A 23,145-nucleotide genomic window follows, 5' to 3' on the forward strand; every position below is an offset into this window, starting at 1 on the left:
TTGTTCTTCTGTTTATTCGACAATATCTCTGATGCTCGTAGAGATTGGCGTTATGAAATATGAATAACAAACAGCTGCTAATTAAACGACTCTATTGGTTCATATGTTCGTGAATCTTCTGACGTCACTGTAAAGCTATCCCGTGGTGGTCCGTGGTTTTAGAAACACAGACGGAGTGAGACCTCTCTCCGGCGCGGTATTCCCGTTCCCCTCTCTGCGGCTGCAGCCACAGGTCGCTCACCTGTCTGCTGGCCGCGGAACGCTCGAGCGCTGCACACAGCTGTGGCGCGGGGGCGCGCGCGCGCGACGCGTTGCTGCCATTCCAGCACTCGCATTCCCCGGAGCCGCGCGGGAGGAAACGCGCACGCGGGCGACTCAGGAGAAGCCGAACCCTTCCGAACATTACCGGTGAGGGCTGACGGTCGGTACCCCCCCCCCCCCACACCGACGGTAACAGCGGACCGGGGAAGGACCGGTGGGGTAAGGGGGTCCGGGAAAGTGCGCAGCCGGTAACGCCACGTCGACTAAACCGGAGAGTTAACGGAACCATGCTGAACCCGTCCTCCAGCGACGACACCGGCGGGGAGTCCGACCCGGAGGTCGCGGAGGAGACTCCGAGGAATGCGGCCACCGGTGCGGCGGAGAAACGCGGGAACGACAGCCGGAGCGGCGGCGGCCAGGTGCGTCAGTCCGCCGCACCTGGAGGAGCTGCACCCGGGAGAGGTGCGAGAGGCAGCATCGCTACAGGTGACGCGGAAGAGGAGCAGGAGGAGGAGGAAGGTGAGGAGGAGGAGAGGAAGGAGCGCGAGCGCATCCAAAAGGAGGAAGAGGAGCGGAGGACGCACCTGCAGCTGTACGTGTTCGTGCTGCGCTGCGTCGCCTACCCGTTCAGCGCCAAGCAGCCGACCGACATGGCGCGGCGGCAGCAGAAGGTGAGCGCGCGGCTGTTGGTGTGACACGTGACTTTTTCAACACGCACGCACACAACACATGAGTGCATTTCCTTGTTTAATGTCCAGCTGCTGGACTTGGCTCCTCCGGTAAACTGGAAGTCCTGTACAGTAGAGTGTCATTACAGCATTCGGCCACCAGGAGTCACAGCGGCTGGAAAACAACTCAAACTGTCACAACGAAACATTGTATTCAGCATTTATCTGCACCATCACCCACCTGCAGTGGCGGTTCGTCCATAGGGGGCGCTAGGGCGCCGCCCCTCTTCAAATTTGTAGATGAAAAAAAAAAAAAATCCTGTCAAAAAACATTATATGCCAAATCATTTAAATAGTAAATATACCGTGTTGACGCACTAAATGTGTGTGGGAGACCGTCAGCCTGTCAACAACCACTTAAGTTAATGTGAAAAAATATAATATATCGCCATTATCACGGAGAGAAGCCCCTCCCCTTTTTCGAGGCGATCTAACGTGTGTGTACGGCATCGAGAAAATATTTCAGTCGTTTCGGCAAGGACTGGCTTCTCATTGGCGGATGAAACGTGAATCTTGGGTCGCAAAAATGTGCGCTCGTTGGCCAATGACATCGTTTTATTATTTCACGTGACTGGACTATTCGGCAGATCAGAGACGTATCGTTCCCTCAGCCAGAGAGCTCCACGGAGCTACGAGCAGGTAGCTAACGGAGCTGTCAGCTGGAGGCTCAGTGAGTAATGCTGTTTAGTTTCCCGTCTGTTGTTCCAAAGGGACTGAAACTCTCTGGACTACAACGGGTTGAGGGATCTAAAGAGCTTCAGACAAGTGTAAGAAGCACGAATCTTGCCGCAGTTATCTAGCTAAGAGCATGGAGCTAACTCGCTAACAGCCTGAAGCTAACCCTGTTTAGCAGAAGGAGACCGAACTGGCATCGAAACACAACGAAGAAGTTCTGAAAAACAGACACATTCCCTCCAGAATAATGGAAACAGGCTGGTTACAGACATGATTGACTTTAACCAGAGAGTAAAGTGACCACTTTAAAGAGAGGAGCTACTTGTCTTTACAGTAGTGGGTCTGCTCTGTCACCCAATGTAACATGTGATCTCTTTCTGACTCTATTCTGCTCTGAACCTCTTTCATTCTGTGACCCTCTGAAACCCAACCCAATGTTCCTTAAAGCTGCTCTGAACCTCTCATGTTAAAGTTACAGTGTGTTGATAGTTGTTATTGGACCGTGTTGAGCACGCTGTGTTCTTTAAATAAAGCTTTGTTTTTTACAATATTCTACTCAAAACCTCTTTTCTTCTCATTGTTGAGTGATATTTAAACTGCGCCCCCCCCCCAAAAAATTCACCAGTCGCCACTGCCCACCTGCACCGTCTATCACCTACCTGTAACCCCACCTGCACCATCACCCACCTGCACCATCACCTACCTGCACCATCACCCACCTGTACCGTCCATCACCCACCTGCACCATCACCTACCTGTAACCCCACCTGCACCATCACCTACCTGCACCATCACCTACCTGTAACCCCACCTGCACCATCACCTACCAGGGTTTTTCCTGCATAGAGAACATTTGGGCGCGCGCCTACGCTGTTTTCCCGAACGCCTAGGCAAAAAAAGTCCGCGATGGAAAAAAAACAAAAAAAAAAAAAACTGTGTTCCTCACGTGCACGTCAGCGAATATGTTCTCAATAGTATGTTTCAAGTCGGCTACAGCCGAACCCTCGTTCTGTTTGGATCAACAGTAATCGAGTTAATAAGCGTGTCTTCTTGTCTGGTCAATACGCAACTGTGAGGTGAATGGACAGAGCGGCCAGCTGCTGGTCACTCAACAGCCCGACCTGCACCAACACACCTGGACTATTAGGGATGCACCGATCTGATCGGCGCCGATCCATATCGGCCAATATTCCCATTATCGGTTTTTTTCGGCGCTCTCAAAACGGCGTATCAACCTTGGCCGATCAGATGACGTAACATCTGGGAGAAAAACTATCAGAGACGTTTCAATCGCCGTGCACCGCAACGGAGACGATGCGCCCGGCGAGGGCCGCAGAGTGAGAGGTCCACGAGGATCCTCACCACCGGCGGCGTCCGTCCCCGAGTTGAATCTCTGGGTCGACTCAGCCGACTCACATGTCTGAGGCTCTGAGCCCCTAGAGACTGATGTTCACGGTAAACACATTCCATCGGGAGCAAAGAGGGTTTTGATAAAGTTAGCGGAAGGATTTAAGTGACAACATCCGGTTTTGCAAGGTTAGCGGAAAGAACCACGTGAAACAACATCCGTTTGTCAAAATAAGATGTCGACAAATCATACACGAACATATAAAAGTAAACAATGAACTGATTTTGTATCTTTAGAGATCGTTTCTGAGATTTAGCTTAAATTATGCTCACATTAAAACATGTTTACTGTACCAAGGAAGAGTTTATAAAAATAAGTCAGACTTTTGTATGTTAAGAAAAGTCCTGTATATAGATCACCCCAAGAGTTCCAGGAAATGAATAATGCAGATGTGTTCCATACATATCTGAAATCCCCTACAATAGCAATCAAACAATTTTTATGTATCAATTTGGAAATTTTTCAAAGTAAAAGTCCTAAAAGTTTAAAGAAATCTGTAATTTCTTTAATGTTTGAGGTGCTTTATATATGTATTTCCTCATAGTCCTAGGCAATAATGCTACACAATAAATAGAATGCTTCAATCAACACCGTGATCGGTATTATCGGATCGGCAGGTACTGATTTCAGTGATCGGCACATCTCTAATTGTCAATCTATTAGCCTATCTATTTTAGCAAAATGATTTCCTCAAGCATTGCTTCCATAAATTATGGGGGGGGAAAAAAAGACATAGATGTCTGCTAATTACGGTGAAACGGCAACACAGACCGTGCGCGCATAGCACGCAAAACATTTTTTTGGGGAGCACCGAAGACCCATTTTGACCCAGGAAAAACCCTGCCTACCTGTAACCCACCTGCACCATCACCTACCTGTAACCCCACCTGCACCATCACCTACCTGTAACCCCACCTGCACCATCAATTCAATTCAGTTTATTTGTATAGCCCAATTTCACAAATTACAAATTTGTCTCGGAGTGCTTTACAATCTGTACACATAGACATCCCTGCCCCAAAACCTCACATCGGACCAGGAAAAACTCCCAAATAACCCTTCAGGGGGAAAAAAAGGGAAGAAACCTGCAGGAGAGCAACAGGAGGATCCCTCTCCAGGATGGACAGATGCAATAGATGTAATGTGTACAGAAGGACAGATTTAGAGTTAAAATACATTCAATGAATGTGACAGAGTGTATGAATAGTTCATAGTCGGCATATTCCACGATGGAGACCTCCACGATCCATCAGGCAGATGGCGGTGGGGAGGAGGGTGGCGGAGTCTCAACAGTGGGCGGAGTCTCAACAGGACAGTGGCGTAGTCAGGAGCAGGAATTCCACGACCCAGACCTCGATGATCCATCAGCAGATAGGATCTATGCCGTCTCATAGGGTCCGATGACCCCATGAGACGTGAAGTCAAGGACTCCGGGAGAAAGCAGAGTTAGTAAGTGATTGAGAGATGAAAATTCATCCTTAAGGAGAGAAAAAGAGGAGATAGGTACTCAGTGCATCCTAAACGCCCCCGCAGCTATAAGCCCATAGCAGCATATCAGGGGGCTGGACCAGGGCAAACCTGTATGAGGCCTAACTATAAGCTCTGTCAAAGAGGAAGGTCTTCAGTCTACTCTTAAGCGAGGTGACTGTGTCTGCCTCCGGACTGAAATTGGAAGCTGGTTCCATAAAGAGGAGCTTGATAACTAAAGGCTCTGGCTCCCGTTCTACTTTTTATGACTCTTGGGACTACAACTAGACCCGCATTTAGTGAGCGTAGCTCTCTAGTGGGGCAATATGGTACTACAAGCTCCTTAAGATATTATGGTGCATCACCAATCAAGGCTTTGTACGTGAAGAGAAAAATTTTAAAAGTGATTCTTGATTTTACTGGGAGCCAGTGCAGAGCAGCTAGTGCAGGAGTGATGTGATCTCTTTTCTTAGTTTTAGTGAGAACACGAGCTGCAGCATTCTGGATCAACTGGAGGGACCTAAGAGATTTATTAGAGCAGCCTGATAATAAGGAGTTGCAGTAATCCAGTCTCAAGTAAAACGCGTGAACCAATTTTTCTGCATCTTTTTGAGACAAGATGTGCCTGATTTTTGAAATATTACGTAGATGAAAGAATGCAGTCCTTGAGATTTGCTTTACGTGGAGTTAAAGGACAAGTCCCGATCAAAGATAACGCCAATATTCTTTACAGTGGTATTGGATGCCAGGGCAATGCCGTCTACAGAATCCACATCACCAGATCATTGATCTCTGAGGTGCTCAGGGCCGATTAAAATTACTTCGGTTTTGTCTGAGTTTAACATCAAGAAGTTGCAGGTCATCCATGTTTTTATGTCTTTAAGACATGCTTGAATTTTACCGAGTTGGTTGCTCTCCTCTGGTTTTATCGATAAATATAGTTGAGTATCATCTGCATGACAATGAAAGTTTATGGAGTGTTTCCTGATAATATTGCCCAAAGGAAGCATGTATAAGGTAAATAAAATTGGTCCAAGCACAGAACCTTGTGGAACTCCGTGATTAACGTTGGTGGTTATCGAGAGTCATCGTTTACAAATACAAACTGAGATCGATCTGATAAATAAGATTTAAACCAAATTAGTGCCGTGCCTGAAATGCCAATCGACTGCTCCAGTCTCTGTAACAGGATGTCATGGTCAATGGTGTCGAATGCAGCACTACGGTCTAACAAGACCAGGACAGAGAGGAGTCCTTTATCTGCTGCCATTAAGAGGTCATTTGTAATTTTCACCAGTGCCGTCTCGGTGCTGTGGTGTTTTCTAAATCCTGATTGAAATTTCTCAAATAAACTATTATGATGTAGAAAGTAGCGCGCACGGTCTGTGTTGCCGTTTCACCGTAATTAGCAGACATCTATGTATTTTTTTTTTCCCCCCATAAATTATGGAAGCAATGCTTGAGGAAATCATTTTGCTAAAATAGATAGGCTAATAAATTGACAATTAGAGATGCACCGATCAGGTTTTTTGGTGCCGATCACTGAAATCAGTATCTGTCGATCCGATAACACCGATCACGGTGTTGATTGAAGCATTCTATTTATTGTGTAGCATTATTGCCTAGGACTATGAGGAAATACATATATAAAGCACCTCAAACATTAAAGAAATTACAGATTTCTTTAAACTTTTAGGACTTTTACTTTGAAAAATTTCCAAATTGATACATTAAAATTGTTTGATTGCTATTGTAGGGGATTCAGATATGTATGGAACACATCTGCATTATTCATTTCCTGGAACTCTTGGGGAGATCTATATACAGGACTTTTCTTAACATACAAAAGTCTGACTTATTTTGATAAACTCTTCCTTGGTACAGTAAACATGTTTTAATGTGAGCATAATTTAAGCTAAATCTCAGAAACGATCTCTAAAGATACAAAATCAGTTCATTGTTTACTTTTATATGTTCGTGTATGATTTGTCGACATCTTATTTTGATAAACGGATGTTGTTTCACGTGGTTCTTTCCGCTAACTTTGCAAAACCGGATGTTGTCACATAAATCCTTCCGCTAACGTTATCAAAACCCTCGCGCGCTCCTGATCGAATGCGTTTACCGTGAGCATCAGTCTCTAGGGGCTCAGAGCCTCAGACATGTGAGAGTCGGTTGAGTCGACCCAGAGATTTAACTCGGGGGACGGGGACGCCGCTCGGTGGTGAGGATCCCCTCGTGGACCTCTCACTCTGCGGCCCTCGCCGGGCGCATCGTCTCCGTTGCGGTGCACGGCGATTGAAACGTCTCTGATAGTTTTTCTCCCAGATGTTACGTCATCTGATCGGCCAAGTTTGATACGCCGTTTTGAGAGCGCCGATCAAAATCGATAATGGGAATATTGGCCGATATGGATCGGCGCCGATCAGATCGGTGCATCCCTATATAGTCCAGGTGTATTGGTGCACGTCGGGCTGTTGAGTGACCAGCAGCTGGCCGCTCTGTCCATTCACCTCACAGTTACGTATTGACCAGACAAGAAGACACGCTTATTAACTCGATTACTGTTGATCCAAACAGAACGAGGGTTCGGCTGTAGCCGACTTGAAACATACTATTGAGAACATATTCGCTGACGTGCACGTGAGGAACACAGTTTTTTTTTTTTTTTCATCGCAGACTTTTTTTGCCTTAGGCGCTCGGGATTTGTCATAGGCGCTCGGGAAAACGGCGTAGGCGCGCGCCCAAATGTTCTCTATGCAGGAAAAACCCTGATATCTGAATCCCCTACAATAGCAATCAAACAATTTTAATGTATCAATTAGGACATTTTTCAAAGTAAAAGTCCTAAATGTTTAAAGAAATCTGTAATTTCTTTAATGTTTGAGTTGCTTTATATATGTATTTCATCATAGTCCTCATAGCAATAATGCTCCACAATAAATAGAATGCTTCAATCAACACCGTGATCGGTATTATCGGATCGGCAGGTACTGATTTCAGTGATCGGCACCAAAAACCTGATCGGTGCATCTCTAATTATTATCACGGCGGGTGAAGATCTTTACCCGCCGTGGCCCAGACTCAGAACCCCACACACACACACACACACATACACATACACATACACACACATACACACACACGCTTACTTTTCTCTTATATGTTTTTTGTTGTTTTTCCTTGACACCTGGATGTGGTGACCCCGCGTTGACCCCGCGTTGACCTTGTTGACCCCGCGTTGACCTTGTGGACCCCGCGTTGACCCTGTGGACCCCGCGTTGACCTTGTTGACCCTGTGGACCCCGCGTTGACCTTATTGACCCTGCGTTGACCCTGTGGACCCCGCGTTGACCCTGTGGACCCCGCATTGACCTTGTGGACCCCGCGTTGACCCTGTGGACCCCGCGTTGACCCTGTGGACCCCGCGTTGACCTTGTGGACCCCGCGTTGACCCTGTGGACCCCGCGTTGACCTTGTTGACCCTGTTGACCCCGCGTTGACCCTGTGGACCCCGCGTTGACCCTGTGGACCCCACGTTGACCTTGTTGACCCTGTGGACCCCGCGTTGACCCTGTGGACCCCACGTTGACCTTGTGGACCCCACGTTGACCTTGTTGACCCTGTGGACCCCGCGTTGACCCTGTTGACCCTGTGGACCCCGCGTTGACCCTGTTGACCCCGCGTTGACCCTGTGGACCCCGCGTTGACCCTGTGGACCCCGCGTTGACCTTGTTGACCCCGCGTTGACCCTGTGGACCCCGCGTTGACCCTGTGGACCCCGCGTTGACCCTGTGGACCCCGCGTTGACCCTGTGGACCCCGCGTTGACCCTGTTGACCCCGCGTTGACCTTGTTGACCCCGCGTTGACCTTGTTGACCCCGCGTTGACCCTGTGGACCCCGCGTTGACCCTGTGGACCCCGCGTTGACCCTGTGGATCCCGCGTTGACCTTGTTGACCCTGCATTGACCTTGTTGACCCCGCGTTGACCCTGTGGACCCCGCGTTGACCTTGTGGACTCTCGCTCAGCTCCGAATATTCAAATATTCTGGATATTTCTCCCGTGTGATGTAACTTCCTCCTCTTCCTCCCGTCAGAAGTGAAAGCATGTGTCAGCAGACAGGCAGTCCTGTTTTCCTTTCTTTTGACGAGCTAACCGGCCTGAGAGGACGAGCTAACTGGTAGCTGAACGTTGTGGTTGGCCAATACCAGTGCATTGATATTATATATTTATATATATTTATTTATATATTTTTATATATATATTAATATTTATTTATACATACATATTTATACATATATATTAATTGATTTATATATTTTGTATTTATTTATTTATTTATATTTATATATATTATTTATTTATTTAGGTGCCATGAATAATAAAACTCACTGTTATGAGTCACGAGTTCGACAAACACAAAAGTTTAATGCGAGCAAAATATTACTTTGATATCATGTAACCGATATCAATGATCCACACGTCCATCAACCTCTCTAATATTTATTAGCGCTCCTAAAGTCACACTTGTAGTCCATGAATTAATAATAATGAATAATGTCTGTTTAATCCTCTGGCCTCCATAATAACATTCTGAATCTGGGCAAAGGGACTTCATGAAATCGTTTTCACGATGTCGTCTGTTTTCTTTTTTCGGTATTCAGAATCTCAAAGTATAAAGCGTAGCACGCTTCAGATTTCAATGCTGAAGCTGCAAATCCCTCAAGGTGATGTCGGCCCTTTTGATTGGCTCAAACGTTGTAGCTTGAAGGCCGAGCCCGCCGGCGCCGGTTCTGAAGGACGTGAAGCGGCTTCTCAGTCGCGAACTTCGTCCTCTCTCCTTGAGGAAACGTTGGCGCGTCTCTCCGCGCCGATGAAGTGGTTGTTGAACGTGATGGCGCCGCCGTGATCTAACGAAGAGCTTCAGCGGCGCTCTGCTTCTATTTCCATCGCCTCTCTCCCGAGTCCAGTCTTTTCATCCTCCCATTCTCTGCACTCCAGATTCCTCCTCCATCCTCTTCCTCCTCTTCCTCCTCCCCAGTCAGGGCGCAATCACACCAGACTTGACTTTTAAAAGTGCAGCCGCTCCAAAAACGCGCCGGGCAAAACTAGCGCGGTGCGCCTGTGGAGCGGCCGACCGTAGATTCTGGGTTCACAATTAATTAAAACAAAAAGGAAAGAACACGGTGAATACCACCATCCAGGGGCGGCCCTAGCACATTTGGCGCTCTAGGCGAGCTTCACTCGTGCCCCCCCCCCCCCCCCCCCAAAACGATTTAGCACGAAAACGGAATTGCAACTTTCAAATGCTATTTTGCCCTGCAAGACTGAATTTCTTTCAAATAAACAGAACAACGATTGCAACAATGAACAAACATTAAATAAAAGAACAAAATCCCTGAGAAAATGTCACGTCTGTGCTGAACTACGCTCCGGCCACGCCCCCCTGATCAACGGTGCACATTCACTCCCTCGTCGCCTGCAAATAATGTTTTTTTTGTTTTCTGTTCTGTTGATGGCTGGCAAACAACAATCTTAGAAGGTCTGGGTCACTTGTGGCACATATTATTCACTAATTGTTCTGATAACAATCAATGTTCTGATAACACCAAGGAGGTACGTACCCCTTCCGTTTTCGATTTTTGGCTCATTTTACCCTCATGTTAGATTTATTTTTTAAATGTCAAAATATTGGATGGAGATATAGGGGGGGGCGCAAAAAAAAACTGCCCAGCAAAAAAAAAGAGATATATTTTTCTTCTCTTTTTTTTTTGCTGGGCGCATTTTTTTGCGCCCCCCTCTGAATGGCGCCCTAGGCGGCCGCCTATACCGCCTGTAGGAAAAACCGCCCCTGCCACCGTTTATTCCACGAATCGTGTCTCGATGGCGAGGCTTTCAGTTGCACTTCTGACCAAGCGGGAGTCAGCTGCAGTCGTGTTTCCATTTAGCATTATAAAGCTCTTCGTCATTAAATACGGCTGATATGAGCGTCTCGTCGGGAAAACAGGAAGAAAAGTCTCCTGCTCCACAGAGATGTCAAACATTTGGGCACCAATCAAACGCTTCGACACGGGACTTCTTCTGGCGTCCGCGGTGCCGAACAAAGATCACCACGTCTCCGTCTCACTTCCTGAGGCTTTTCCACTCGCCTGGGTCCTGAACCACGTGGGAACCGTCGGGTCACCCGGAGCTCGAGGTTCCAACAATGCGAGGAAACGTCTGAGGAAACAGAGATCGCCTTCCTTTCGATACCAGAGGGGACGGAGTCCTGGATCTGAACCAGAAAACCCCGAGCTGCATGTCTGCAGAGGGCTTAGCACGTAACAACGCCGTGGACTTGAGGCGCGGATCGATAATCGAGATGTGTCTCTACAGACGAGAGGCCCAAAAAGTTGGGGAGCCATTTAAATTTACTTTTATTCAGTAGCCGAATACCAAGCGGGGCGTCGACTCTCGCTGAGCGGCGGCAGTCTGGTTCTCTCGGTCTTCTAAAGTCTGACCCGTTGATCTTCTTTCTTTTTCCAATCATTCATGACTCGGCACTGGAGGAGGAGAGAATACATTCTGAGTCGGCTCTAAAGGACGCATGTGAGAGAAAGGAGGAAGCAGATATTTGAGGGAGAGAGAGAAAGAGGATGAAGGCATTTTATGATCCGGTGTCTCCACGCTGTATCCGACATCGTTGTAAACTCCCTACAGTCAACATGGAGGGACTCGTGAAGCCCTGGAAACACCGGCAGCTGCTGCTGTTTACGAAGGGAGGACGTGTTGGTCTTTGGGGAGCATCACGCTCAGGAGATGAGAGCGGCTCAACTCGGAGGCTTTCGCTTCTGATGGGCTGAAGTCCTTCGCTGTCCTGTGGGTTTGAACTCGTCTTGTGGGTTTGAACCCGTCTTGTGGGTTTGAACCCGTCTTGTTGGGGTTTGAACTCGTCTTGTGGGTTTGAACCCGTCTTGTTGGGGTTTGAACCCGTCTTGTGGGGTTTGAACCCGTCTTGTTGGGGTTTGAACCCGTCTTGTGGGTTTTAACCCGTCTTGTTGGGGTTTGAACCCGTCTTGTGGGGTTTGAACCCGTCTTGTGGGATTTGAACCCGTCTTGTCGGTTTGAACCCGTCTTGTCGGTTTGAACCCGTCTTGTGGGGTTTGAACCCGTCTTGTTGGGGTTTGAACCCGTCTTGTGGGGTTTGAACTCATCTTGTGGGGTTTGAACCCGTCTTGTTGGGGTTCGAACCCGTCTTGTGGGTGTCGAAGGTTGGGAAAAGATGACCAGGACGGCAAAGTACAATTCAAAACAAAGTGGATTTAATTAAGTGTGGTAGAACAAAAGTCCAAAGACACAAAACATTTAACGTGCAGCACGGGCCTGGATGAAGTCAGCTCAAAGCATCGTTCGATAACAGACTGGAGTTCTCCAGGAGAACATGGCTCTTTATATCTTTCAGAGCAGCGTGATTAGATAATATAGATTTAGACGTCACTCGGTTTAATCTTTGTCCGTCTCATCGTTGGAGCTCAGGGTGGTCCCACCCTCTGGGCTCACGACAGCAGCACTGGTTGGTTAAAACAGATGGAGGTGTTCCTGGTTTAGACTTTGAACACCTTCTGATGGAGCTCAGGGTGGTCCCACCCTCTTGGCTCACGATCTTCTCGCCATCATCATAATCAGTGTGTGTGTATGTTGTTCTCCATCTAAAGCAGGAGCTGTGCAGTTTCTTTCATATAATAGAAACTAAAAAGGCATTAAAACTATCTGTTGCTTACTTAAACAAGTTCTTTGACGGTGACAGGTACGGCTCTTATTTAAATCTCAATTCTACGACTGAGCGGTCAGGATGAGGTCAGAGCCAAGGGTTGCACAGAGTTCCTGATTATCTTCCCTGTGTGGATGTGTCATCTTCTGGCCGAGGTCAAGAAGTGTTTGTTCCTACAGTATCTGTGCTTCTTATCCAGCATAGCAGTGTCAGTATGTTCCAAAACATGTGGGTGAGCATGCGTATGAGCTGTTCTCTCTGGTCAGAGCCCGAAAACGGAATCGAGTCATAGAAGGACACGAGGTTTGGTGCTTCGGGGCCTTAATGCAAAGTGAGGGGCATGGGGGACTATGTATGTATTTTTATATTCTTAACATGGGGTTTGAACCCGTCTTGTGGGTTTGAACCCGTCTTGTGGGGTTTGAACCCGTCTTGTTGGGGTTTGAACCCGTCTTGTTGGGGTTTGAACCCGTCTTGTGAGTTTGAACCCGTCTTGTAGGGGTTTGAATCCATCTTGTGAGTTTGAACCAGTCTTGTGAGTTTGAACCCGTCTTGTGGGGTTTGAACCCGTCTTATTGGGGTTTGAACCCGTCTTGTTGGGGTTTGAACCCGTCTTGTGGGGTTTGAACCCGTCTTGTGGGTTTGAACCCGTCTTGTAGGTTTGAACCCGTCTTGTGAGTTTGAACCCGTCTTGTGGGTTTGAACCCGTCTTGTGAGTTTGAACCCGTCTTGTGGGTTTGAACCCGTCTTGTTGGGGTTTGAACCCATCTTGTGAGTTTGAACCCGTCTTGTTGGGGTTTGAACCCGTCTTGTGAGTTTGAACCCGTCTTGTGGGTTTGAACCCGTCTTGTGGGTTCGAACCCGTCTTGTGGGTGTCGAAGGTTGGGAAAAGATGACCAGGACGACAAAGTAAAATTCAAAACAAAGTGGATTTAATTAAGTGTGGTAGAACAAAAGTCCAAAGACACAAAACATTTAACGTGCAGCACGGGCCTGGATGAAGTCAGCTCAAAGCATCGTTCAGTAACAGACTGGAGTTCTCCAGGAGAACATGACTCTTTATATCTTTCAGAGCAGCGTGATTAGATAATATAGATGGAGACGTCACTCGGTTTAATCTTTGTCCGTCTCATCGTTGGAGCTCAGGGTGGTCCCACCCTCTGGGCTCACGACAGCAGCACTGGTTGGTTAAAACAGATGGAGGTGTTCCTGGTTTAGACTTTGAACACCTTCTGATGGAGCTCAGGGTGGTCCCACCCTCTTGGCTCACGATCTTCTCGCCATCATCATAATCAGTGTGTGTGTATGTTGTTCTCCATCTAAAGCAGGAGCTGTGCAGTTTCTTTCATATAATAGAAACTAAAAAGGCATTAAAACTATCTGTTGCTTACATAAACAAGTTCTTTGACGGTGACAGGTACGGCTCTTATTTAAATCTCAATTCTACGACTGAGCGGTCAGGGTGAGGTCAGAGCCAAGGGTTGCACAGAGTTCCTGATTATCTTCCCTGTGTGGATGTGTCATCTTCTGGCCGAGGTCAAGAAGTGTTTGTTCCTACAGTATCTGTGCTTATCCAGCAGTGTCAGTATGTTCCAAAACATGTGGGTGAGCTGAGTATGAGCTGTTCTCTCTGGTCAGAGCCCGAAAACGGAATCGAGTCATAGAAGGACACGAGGTTTGGTGCTTCGGGGCCTTAATACAAAGTGAGGGGCATGGGGGACTATGTATGTATTTTTATATTCTTAACATGGGGTTTGAACCCGTCTTGTGGGTTTGAACCCGTCTTGTGGGGTTTGAACCCGTCTTGTTGGGGTTTGAACCCGTCTTGTTGGGGTTTGAACCCGTCTTGTTGGGGTTTGAACCCGTCTTGTGAGTTTGAACCCGTCTTGTAGGGGTTTGAATCCATCTTGTGAGTTTGAACCAGTCTTGTGAGTTTGAACCCGTCTTATTGGGGTTTGAACCCGTCTTGTTGGGGTTTGAACCCGTCTTGTGGGTTTGAACCCGTCTTGTGGGTTTGAACCCGTCTTGTTGGGGTTTGAACCCGTCTTGTGGGTTTGAACTCGTCTTGTGGGTTTGAACTCGTCTTGTGGGTTTGAACCCGTCTTGTGGGTTTGAACCCGTCTTGTTGGGGTTTGAACCCATCTTGTGAGTTTGAACCCGTCTTGTTGGGGTTTGAACCCGTCTTGTGAGTTTGAACCCGTCTTGTTGGGGTTTGAACCCGTCTTGTTGGGGTTTGAACCCATCTTGTGGGTTTGAACCCGTCTTGTGGGTTTGAACCCGTCTTGTGGGTTTGAACCTGTGGCGTCTCAATGGTGAACCTTTACTTGGACCAGTTCTCTATGGACCTCAGCTTGGTGCTGGTCCTCTCCAGACCTCCACCGGTAACCAGACCATCAAAGAGAAGATGTTCTGCAGAGTTCTTCTTAGAGCTCCATATCGGAGCCACCGGGTCTGATCCCCCCCCACCCCCCCCCCCACCCCCAGCACAGGTCCTGGTCCTGCTTTCTTCAGAGATCTTCTAGATCTCGAAACCGTCGCCGCTTTTTTTGTGTTTTTTTTGAGATCCTCAAGGTGCCGACACCGTCATTGCTCGGTTGTTTTCAGTGACTCGGCGAGGAGAGTTGTTGTACTGCGACTGTGTGTGTGTGTGGGGGGGGGGGGATAAATATGCAGGTGGTGGCTGTACATGGACAATAATGTATCGTCAGTTCAGCTTGGGATGTATTTATTCATCGATGGACAGGACATTAATTGGTTTTGATAATCAATCAACAATTAATCAATTAATCTTTTCTTCCAACATTCCTCAATTCAAGCTCCTCCAATGTCACGTGACGGAGAACTGAATGTCTTTAGATTTGGACCGTTGTGCACCCTGCAGCAACAGTGTTGACTGACTGGCGTAGGATTATAAAGAGGAAGAACCTCCATTTCAGTTGAAGCCAGCTGCAACGTGATTGGTCGACGCTCTCGCGACCACAGATGTGAACAGCAGCGCTTTTTTTTCGAGAAAAGAGAATGGATGGACGTGACTGATATGAAACGAGAAGTATTCTTTTGAGATAGACGCTTCCCAGCCTGGCTGCCTTGCTCATGGCCCGAGGCAGTGAGAAGCTAAGGCTGGTAAACAAGTAGAGAAGAGGCGTGGCCTCGGAAAAACGTGGCAGCCGTGGAAATGCAGTCTGATATAATTACCTCCTGTGTGCCCCGGCTCTGAGAAGAACACACACACACACACACACACACACAGGGCATTCTTTGCGCTTATTGATCTGCCATCGTGGGGTCCTTCCTGCTGCACAAATAAGCTGTTAACTGCCCCTCGATAAACAGTAATCTCCTCAACTCAAGTTAATGCCTTCAGCATAAACAAATGCTGATATGCACACACACACACGCACACACACACACACACACACACTATTTGTTCAAGCGCCTCAGCCCTCGTTAGTTATCACAGGTTCAGCCGCCGCTCAGTGCGGCAACAAAGGTGCAAACTCATGCGTGACGATTCTTCTTTGAGCTTTTCTTCTCTTGGCGTCGTGTCGAGAACCCTCGAAAAACAAGAAGGTTCCTTCTGCCGGTTCCCCGTCCCTCTCGGCTGAAAACATCCTTAAATTACATTCCGTGACTCAACAACAGTAGTATTTAGAATGTACAGACAACAACGCATAATAAACGCTGTTCGTCTACAGGTCCAAGTGCTAGGGATCGATTGCTTCTGTCTTGCTCACCGACTTGACCAATCCTGTTTAACAATGAGGTTCGGACCGCCCAGCTCATTTGCATATAAGGACACGTAAATATCACGCATAAATAAATGAAGAAATACGTGTGGACACATAAATAGAGATATAAATAAATGAAGAAATACAGAAATATATTTATTTAATGATGTCCTGTTGAGTTATAACTTATATTTATTCATTCCTGTATTTAATTATTTATTTATACATTTATTTAAGCATTCATTAATTTATTCCTGTATTTTTTTATTTTTTTTATCCATTTATTTAAGCATTTATCTATTTATTCTTGTATTTATTCATGCATTTATTTATTTATTTATACTTAGGTCATTTTAAGTCCTCCATATTGGTCAAAACAAACTCGTATGTCGGCTGCAGAAAACACCCCGATGACATTTATCAATATTTTATTTCTCTGCTCCGCTGTGAAACATGTCGTCTTGTTGATGGAAAAAAAATTAATGTAGCCAAAATCTATCGGATGGACGGAGAGATGGAGGAGCAAAAGAAACACGCTCCAGTAAAACAGGAAACAACAACAACAACAGTACATTAATAAACAGATTGAAATGCTTGGTTAGGTGTAATCCTCCTTCGCAACTATTCACAACAACAAAATTTCATTAATTAAGAAATGCTCTGCATCCCAGATCTGTCTCTGTCCTGGAGGTTTGAAACATAGTTCTGAATGAGCTACATCGTTGTTACTCTTCCTTCATGTTCTTGTTCTCTAATGAAAGACATTTAAGTCTAATCTCCTCTTCCTCCTCCTCCTCCTCCTCAGGTGAACAGGCAGCAGCTGCAGGCGCTGAAGGAACGTTTCCTGGCCTTCCTCAACGGGGAAACTCAGATAGTGGCGGACGAGGCGTTCTGCAACGCCGTGAGGAGCTACTACGAGGCGAGGCTTCCTCTGGACTCTGAGTTCTGCTGGTTCCTCCTCTCTCTGGACCCGGACCGGTTCTTTGTTTCTGCTCCTTTCGAAACTAGAATAACAGTTAGAATAGTTAAATACTAAATATCACAACCTGACCACCAGGGGGCAACTCCTCTGGTTGTATAGAAGTCTATGCTTCATGTGTTAAAGCTGCATTCTCTCTCCTGGCCACCAGGGGGCGACTCCTCTGGTTGTATAGAAGTCTATGCTTCATGTGTTAAAGCTGCATTCTCTCTCCTGGCCACCAGGGGGCGACTCCTCTGGTTGTATAGAAGTCTATGCTTCATGTGTTAAAGCTGCATTCTCTCTCCTGACCACCAGGGGGCGACTCCTCTGGTTGTATAGAAGTCTATGCTTCATGTGTTGAAGCTGCATTCTCTCTCCTGGCCACCAGGGGTCAAGGATGACACTTAACTCATAGAAGTGAGTCACATGGACCCTGACCTGACTCTGACCTGAGGACCAGGTGGTGACGAACTAAACTAACCCGAGCTGCACGTTTCACCTCCCAAACAAACACACAGACCGACACCTGTCGTGTACGACAGGCAGTGAACGCACCGCGGGCTGTGGAGCACGCTGTTCCCTCAGCGCCGCCTGTTTGCTCTCGAGACCAGTTTCACAAGGAAGGAGGAGCCGCCCTGCCTTAGCGTGTGTGTTCCAACATGTGTGTGTTTTAGCGTGTGTGTTTCAACATGTGCGTCTCATTCTCTCTACTGGCCACCAGGGGGCGACTTATGCAACTGATGGAACACTACACATGTACTTTATTATTCGTGTACATCAGAAGACTCGTCTGAGTGCATCGCTCGTCGATTTCCTCCCGGAGTGCATCAGGGAACCGTCCTGGGCCCCTCTGGGTTCTGTCCACATGGACCTCGGATCCGTTTCTCCTCCTATTTTTTTAATATAGATCATGTTGCAACCTTGTGAAGGAAGGTTCTATATCGATACACATGATGTATTATTAGATAAAGCGATTTCAGAACTCCGATATGTGAACGTGACCGCGGGGTCACATGGTCGAGTGAAGACGCTTTGAGGTTGTGCTTCAGGTTTTGATTTTGTCATCCTGCCTTCAAAGAGTTAAAGTATACAAATAAAACACTGATCCCAGAACTCATCAATCTTGCCTTGATGAATCCTTGATGAGGGGGGGGGGGCGTATGCTTTATGCAGGAGGAGCACGTGAGCGGCTCCTCCTCCTTCAGCTGATGACGTGAAGATGGCGTCTTCACTTCATATTTGACTTATTTTTCCGAGTTTCTAGAAAAGCCTTTTTTGCCGATGTCATGTTTTTTCCTTCTCCTTCTCTTTGTCAGTTTGTCTCTAAATACTACATTACCCATAAGCCCTTGATGCCGGGGTCGATAGTGGTTTATTTGTCTAAATGTATTCCCGAGTCGGCTAAACAAACGACTGATGGCCCGAAAGTCCGTTTTTTAAGACTCGAGCTGCTGACCTGAGACGTCACGTCGTGTTTCGTCCGTGACGACCGGTTCCTGTCCAAAGCGACAGGAAGTGAAGCGTTCTCTCTCCTCCGGACCCCCGGCCCGCCCATCGGCTGCCCTGTAAATAATTTAGCGAAAACTTTTCAAAAGCTCCCAATTAATCCGATCAGCGGGGGAGGGGAGGGGGGGCTCCCACCCGCTGATCGGATCATTAGTGATAATGGCTGACACTCTTGATGGCGCGGCTGTGTCCAGTCGCCGTCGCGGCAGCTCCGCGGAGATTGTGCGCTCTTTTAGTTTTTGTGTTTATTTTTAATATTTTCTTTGCCACAAACACATCGGCACTAACAACATATGACCGCAGCACACTTTTGGACATAAACTTTGCTAAAACAAGGGTTTTGTCCACTTTTTCCATCGATCCAGCGTGGCGGCAGAGATCGTAGTACGAACCACAACAACAGCAGTGGAGCCGCTACTACGGGAGACGACGAAAACATCGAGGGAAACGGAGCGGAATTGAACAGACTGAGAGTTCAAGCCCACGTCCACCTTTGCCCAGCATCCTTCTTGCTAACGTCCAGTCTCTGGAAAATAAGATGGATGATTTTAGGCAAGGATCAGATTCCAACGGGACATGCGGGATTGTAACATCTTTTGTCTGATGGAAACTTGGCTGACCCGCTGGTGCGGATCGAGTCATATGTCCAACCGGGTCCTTCTCTGTTTTCCGTGCAGACAGAACGGAAGAGTCTGGTAAATCTAAGGGTGGAGGGGTCTGCTTCATGACAAACAACATGTGGCGACCCCAAGAACATTAAGACTCTTTCTCGAACCTGGAACATCTGACGATCTCATGCCGTCCATTCTACCTTCCCGGGAGTTCAGCTCGGTCATCACCACAGCCGACATTCCACCACAAGCGGACACCGGCGTAGCACTATCGGACCTACATGATGTGTTATGTCGGCATCAGAACAAGTATCCCGGCTGTGGTGGTGGCTGGGGACTTTAACAAGGCAAACCTAAAAAGTCATGCCGAACTTTCACCAGCACATTACGTGTGCTACCAGAGGAAAGAACGTTGGACCACTGCTATACGCCATTCAAGAGAGGCTACAAGGCTGTCTCTCTCCTCCGTTAGGGAAATCAGACCATGCCGCCATTTTTCTGCTTCCGGAGTATAAACAAAGGATCGCGGGAAGCGGTAGTGACGAGGAACGTAGCGGTGGTCTGACCAATCAGAGGCTGAGCTACAGGACGCGCTGAGTATCGTTGACTGGGACATGATCCAATCCAGTTCCAGTGGCGTCAGCGAGTTGAAGTAGCAATGAGCCTCATAGCAACGCTTAACGGACACCATCGTCCCCACGGTAAAAGTTAGGTCTTTCCTAATCAAAAGCCGTGGGTTGATAGATCCATCCGTGAAGCTGTGAACGCCTGTGCTGCCTATAACTCCGGTCTTGTATCCGCAACATGGACGAGTACAAGGCAGCGGTCTATGGACTGAGGAGGGCGGTGAAGGAAGCCAAGAGGAGGTACCGAGACAGAGTGGAATCACAGATGGAGCAGCGCGACACCAGGCGCCTATGGCAGGGCTACGGACTATCACAAACTACCAGAGCAGACCCGCAATGGTGAGTGCCGGCGCATCCCTAGCGGACGAGCTGAACTGATTTTATGCACGGTTTGAGGCTAGCAACAACAGCGCTAGCTCGCCGGCTAACAACAACACCGTTAGCGTGCCGAGGTGAGTTCTACCGCTGGGGATGAACACACACCTCTGTGACCGAGCACAGTGTGAGGAGGGCTCTGTTGAGGGTGAACACCAGGAAAGCTGCAGGTCCAGATGGCATATCTGGGCGAGTACTGAAGACCTGTGCTAACCAGCTAGCTCCAGTGTTCACCACAATATTCAACCTCTCCTGGCTGAGTCCGTGGTCCCCGCCTGCTTCAAGAGATCCACTATTGTCCCTGTGCCCAAGAATGCTTCTCCAGCATGTATGAATGACTACCGTGGCCCTCACCGGTGGTCATGAAATGCTGAGAGGCTGATAAAGGACTACATCTGCGCCTTCCTCCTTCCTCCATGGACCCGCTGCAGTTTGCTTATCGCCCAAACAGATCCACGGATGATGCTGTCTCCCAGGTACTGCACACCACACTCTCTCATCTGGACAGCCAGAGGGGGCTATGTGAGACTACTGTTCATTGATTATAGTTCAGCTTTCAACACCATAGTCCCTCCAGACTGGCCGGCAAGCTGATTGAGCTGGGACTGAACACCCCTGTGTGCTTGGATCCTGGACTTCCTGACCGCCAGGCCACAGGTGGTCAGGGTGGGCAGACACCTCCAAATCCTCACCCTGAACACAGGATCCCCCAGGGTTGCGTCCTCAGCCCCTACTGTACTCCCTGTACACACATGACTGTGTGGCCAGGTTCAACTCAATACCATCATCAAGTTTGCGGATGACACAGTGGTGGTGGGCCTGATCTCCGACAACGACGAGAAGGCCTACCTGGAGGAAGTTGCTGATCTGTCACTCTGGTGCCAGGACAACAGCCTCATCATGAATGTCACCAAAACTAAGGAGCTGATTGTGGACTTTAGGAGGGTACAACAACAGAGGACGACTCACCACTGGGGATTAACGGACTACTGTGGAGAGGGTGAGCGGGTATAAATACCTGGGAGTCCACATCACCGAGGATCTGACATGGTCAACAAACACAGACACTCTGGTGAGAAAGGCAAGGCAGCGCTACCACCTCAGGCAGCTGAGGAAATTTAAAGTTTCCCAGAGGATCCTTCAGTCCTTCTACTCTGGAGCTGTAGAGAGCGTCCTGACAGGAAGCATCACAGCCTGGTTTGGCAACTGCTCCGCTCAGGACAGGAAGGCTCTGCAGAGAGTAGTGCGTTCGGCTGAGCGCACTATTGGAACTACACTCCCACCCTGCAGGACTTGTACACCAGGAGGTGCAGAACCAGAGCCGGCAGGATCATGAAGGATCCTCACCACCCCAACAACAGACTGTTTCAGCTGCTGCGGTCAGGCAGGCGCCCGTAGTCACGCTGCAAGAACAGAGAGACTGAGACGGAGTTTCTTTCCTCAGGCCATCAGGATTGTGAACTCCGACCTCACCAGGACCCCCACATAGACCCACACAACTGCCCCTCTTAGGCACACACACACACACACACACACACACACACACACACTTACTGTAAATATTGTGTTGTTTTTTATTTGTAAATAGTGTGTACTTGTTGCCCTTGCACATTCCTGCTGAGCATTGCCACTTTCATTTCACTGCACACCCTGTGTGTGTATGTGACAAATAAAACATCTTGAATCTTGAATCTTGGAGAGCCTATAGGATCCAGAGGGGGGGGGGGGGGTCTGACTACGCCTCATTACCTTTCTGTGGCTGGTGCACAGACAAAAACTAGAAACATGTTTAAATACACCCAACACTCCACTGACCTGTGTATATATATACATATTTATATATATTTATCTGTATATTTATATATACAGATACATATATGTATATATATACATATATACGTATATATATGTATATGTATGTACATATATATACATATATGTATACACATGTATACATACATATATGTATACATATATATTTATATGTATATATATATACACACAGACTATACAACCAGAGGAGCCCCCTGGTGGTCAGTAGAGAGAATGCAGCTTTAACACATGAAGCATAGACTTCTATACAACCAGAGGAGTCGCCCCCCTGGTGGCCAGGAGAGAGAATGCATTAATGTTTATTGTTTAGATTCTATTTTAATTGTTGTACTTGTTTCTTGTGCTGCTCCTTTCACAGTTGTACTTGTATAATAACCCCCCCCCCCCCCCCCCCTCAGGGCTTCATGAAGAGCGAGCGCGTCTCCCGGATGGTCCACAGCGGCGGCTGCTCGGCCGGCGACTTCCGCGAGGTCTTCAAGAAGAACATCGAGCGGCGCGTCCGCAGCCTGCCGGAGATCGACGGCCTGAGCAAAGAGACGGTCCTGAGCTCCTGGATCGCCAAGTACGACGCCATCTACAGGGGCGACGAGGACGTGCGGCGGCAGCCGCCGCGAGCGCACCTGGGCGCCGCGGCCGAGCTCATCCTCAGCAAGGAGCAGCTGTACCACATGTTCCAGCAGATACTCGGCATCCGCAAGTTCGAGCACCAGCTGCTGTACAACGCCTGCCAGGTGTGTGTGTGTGTGTGTGTGTGTGTGTGTGTGTGTGTGTGTGTGTGTGTGTGTGTGTGTGTGTGTGTGTGTGTGTGTGTGTGTGTGTGTGTGTGTGTGTGTGTGTGTGTGTGTGTGTGTGTGTGTGTGTGTGTGTGTAAATGAATATTAAAAGTGAGGGTTAGTTATGTGGAACAAGATCAAATAAAGCTATATATTATCTGAAAAAACACACATATATATGTATATATATATACATATATATATGTATGTTATTTGAAAAAACATATATATATATATAAAAAGCATGAATGTTAGCGTGCCGGTACGTCTTCATCCTCCAGCTCAGCTCGTTTTATTCTTCTCATCCTCGGCGTGACTGAAGCGACTTTAACTGATTTATTTCGGTGAACTCAAACGTCTCGTCTCCTCTGTGTTACCGGTCCCTCGTGTCTCTGGGGCTCCTGGCCGGTTCACACCACAGCCGGGTTTTTAATTTAATCT

The 23,145-nt window shown here is 47.8% G+C and overlaps 1 protein-coding gene across 5 annotated transcripts in view; it reads left to right on the top strand.

The window, feature by feature from the left end:
* The first annotated feature begins 238 nt into the window (after positions 1–238).
* cadps2 (Ca++-dependent secretion activator 2) overlaps positions 239–23,145 on the top strand; it is a 91,866-nt gene continuing 68,959 nt past the window's right edge. For all 5 annotated transcript variants that reach the window (XM_056415730.1, XM_056415731.1, XM_056415732.1 and 2 more), the window contains exons 1-3: positions 239–932; positions 16,825–16,938; positions 22,330–22,662. In XM_056415730.1, coding sequence (XP_056271705.1) covers positions 549–932; positions 16,825–16,938; positions 22,330–22,662 — 831 coding nt within the window. In that variant the 5' untranslated portion in view covers positions 239–548. The remainder of the gene's footprint in view (positions 933–16,824; positions 16,939–22,329; positions 22,663–23,145) is intronic.

Source organism: Pseudoliparis swirei, chromosome 6 (assembly GCF_029220125.1).
Source record: "Pseudoliparis swirei isolate HS2019 ecotype Mariana Trench chromosome 6, NWPU_hadal_v1, whole genome shotgun sequence".
Classification (NCBI taxonomy): Eukaryota; Metazoa; Chordata; class Actinopteri; order Perciformes; family Liparidae; genus Pseudoliparis; species Pseudoliparis swirei.